The sequence below is a fragment of the Trichinella spiralis genome, assembly GCF_000181795.1.
Source record: "Trichinella spiralis strain ISS 195 chromosome Unknown Scfld3546, whole genome shotgun sequence".
Lineage (NCBI taxonomy): Eukaryota > Metazoa > Nematoda > Enoplea > Trichinellida > Trichinellidae > Trichinella > Trichinella spiralis.
In genome coordinates, this window is record NW_003530485.1 from 1 (window position 1) to 1,097 (window position 1,097).

The 1,097-nt window shown below is 32.4% G+C and overlaps 1 protein-coding gene across 1 annotated transcript; it reads left to right on the forward strand.

Moving 5' to 3' along the window:
• Tsp_14678 (Pre-mRNA-processing-splicing factor 8) lies at nt 1–408 on the forward strand. The gene is made up of 2 exons (XM_003367865.1): nt 1–160; nt 251–408. Exons 1-2 carry the CDS (start codon nt 16–18, stop codon nt 406–408), a joined length of 303 nt encoding a protein of 100 aa, XP_003367913.1. The 5' UTR covers nt 1–15.
• Nucleotides 409–1,097: the final 689 nt, after the last annotated feature.

The following is a 1,097-nucleotide window of genomic DNA, read 5'->3' on the forward strand; positions in this document are numbered from 1 at the left end:
CCGAGCGGTTTTTGAATGGGGACGACAGATCACGACAAAGGGACATCCCAAAGGGCTATTTGGCCATCCCACTACGAAAAAGTACAGATGTTGTTGTCGGATCGTTTTCTCGGCTTTTTCATGGTTCCAGTGCAGACGTCATGGAATTACAATTTTATGGGTATGTACATGCGGTTGTGCAATTATTATAGATAATCGGATCAGGGAAAAGTTTTTCTCCATTGATTTGTTGTTTTCTTCTTCTGTTCAGGTGTTCGTCATGATGCGAACATGAAGTACGATGTCACTTTGGGCAATCCGAAAGAATTTTATCACGAACAGCATCGACCGTCGCACTTTTTGAATTTTGCCACCATCGAGGATCCTGAAGGAATTTATTCGGCAGATCGTGAGAATTTGCTGGCATAGAAAAAATAAATGTGTTCTATTTAATGAATTTATTTATTTATTTATTAATAGTATAATTAGTTATTATAATTTTCTTTTTCTGATACAATTTTATTGTATACATTATTATTATTATTATTATCATATTTGCATTAAAAAAAGAGAAGTATATTATACTGTTGTGAATAAAAGTTATTCATTCTTCTACAAAATGCGTCAGTTGTTTGTTTGCTGTCAATAATTATTAATATGTGGTATGAAATGAGTGCAAAAAATATTGTTGTGTAGTAGTTTTTTGAGAAGAATTTGTAAAGTGACGCATTGTTGTTGAAGAGAAAAAAATTTATCGAAATTTGTATTATTTCAAATAAACACATATGAAAAGCATAATTTTTTCTTTTTGAATTTCCCCTACATTACGAGAAAGCAATGTGAAATGAAAATGTTGGTCCCCGAATACAACAGGTCGACGACTGTTGAAATGACTAGATGGGAAAATTAAAAATATAATAATAAAATAAAAAATAAAATTATGCTGTAAAAATAAAATTGAAAAGAAATGTGCGTGGGATGATTTAATTAAAATTTAGTTTTACTTTTTCGGTATAGAAATTTAATTTCCTGAGCATCCAGTTGAGGATAACTGTAGTCGCAGACGCGTGGGCGTGTTTGATCGCCTGGTGCAGCCAGTTTGTACGATTACACCAATT

Excerpts from the sequence above, each read along its gene's own strand:
- Tsp_14678 (XM_003367865.1), top strand. The coding sequence starts at position 16 with ATGGGGACGACAGATCACGACAAAGGGACATCCCAAAGGGCTATTTGG. Across the intron at positions 161-250 it reads ATGGAATTACAATTTTATGG|GTGTTCGTCATGATGCGAAC; the intron begins GTATGTACATGC and ends TCTTCTGTTCAG.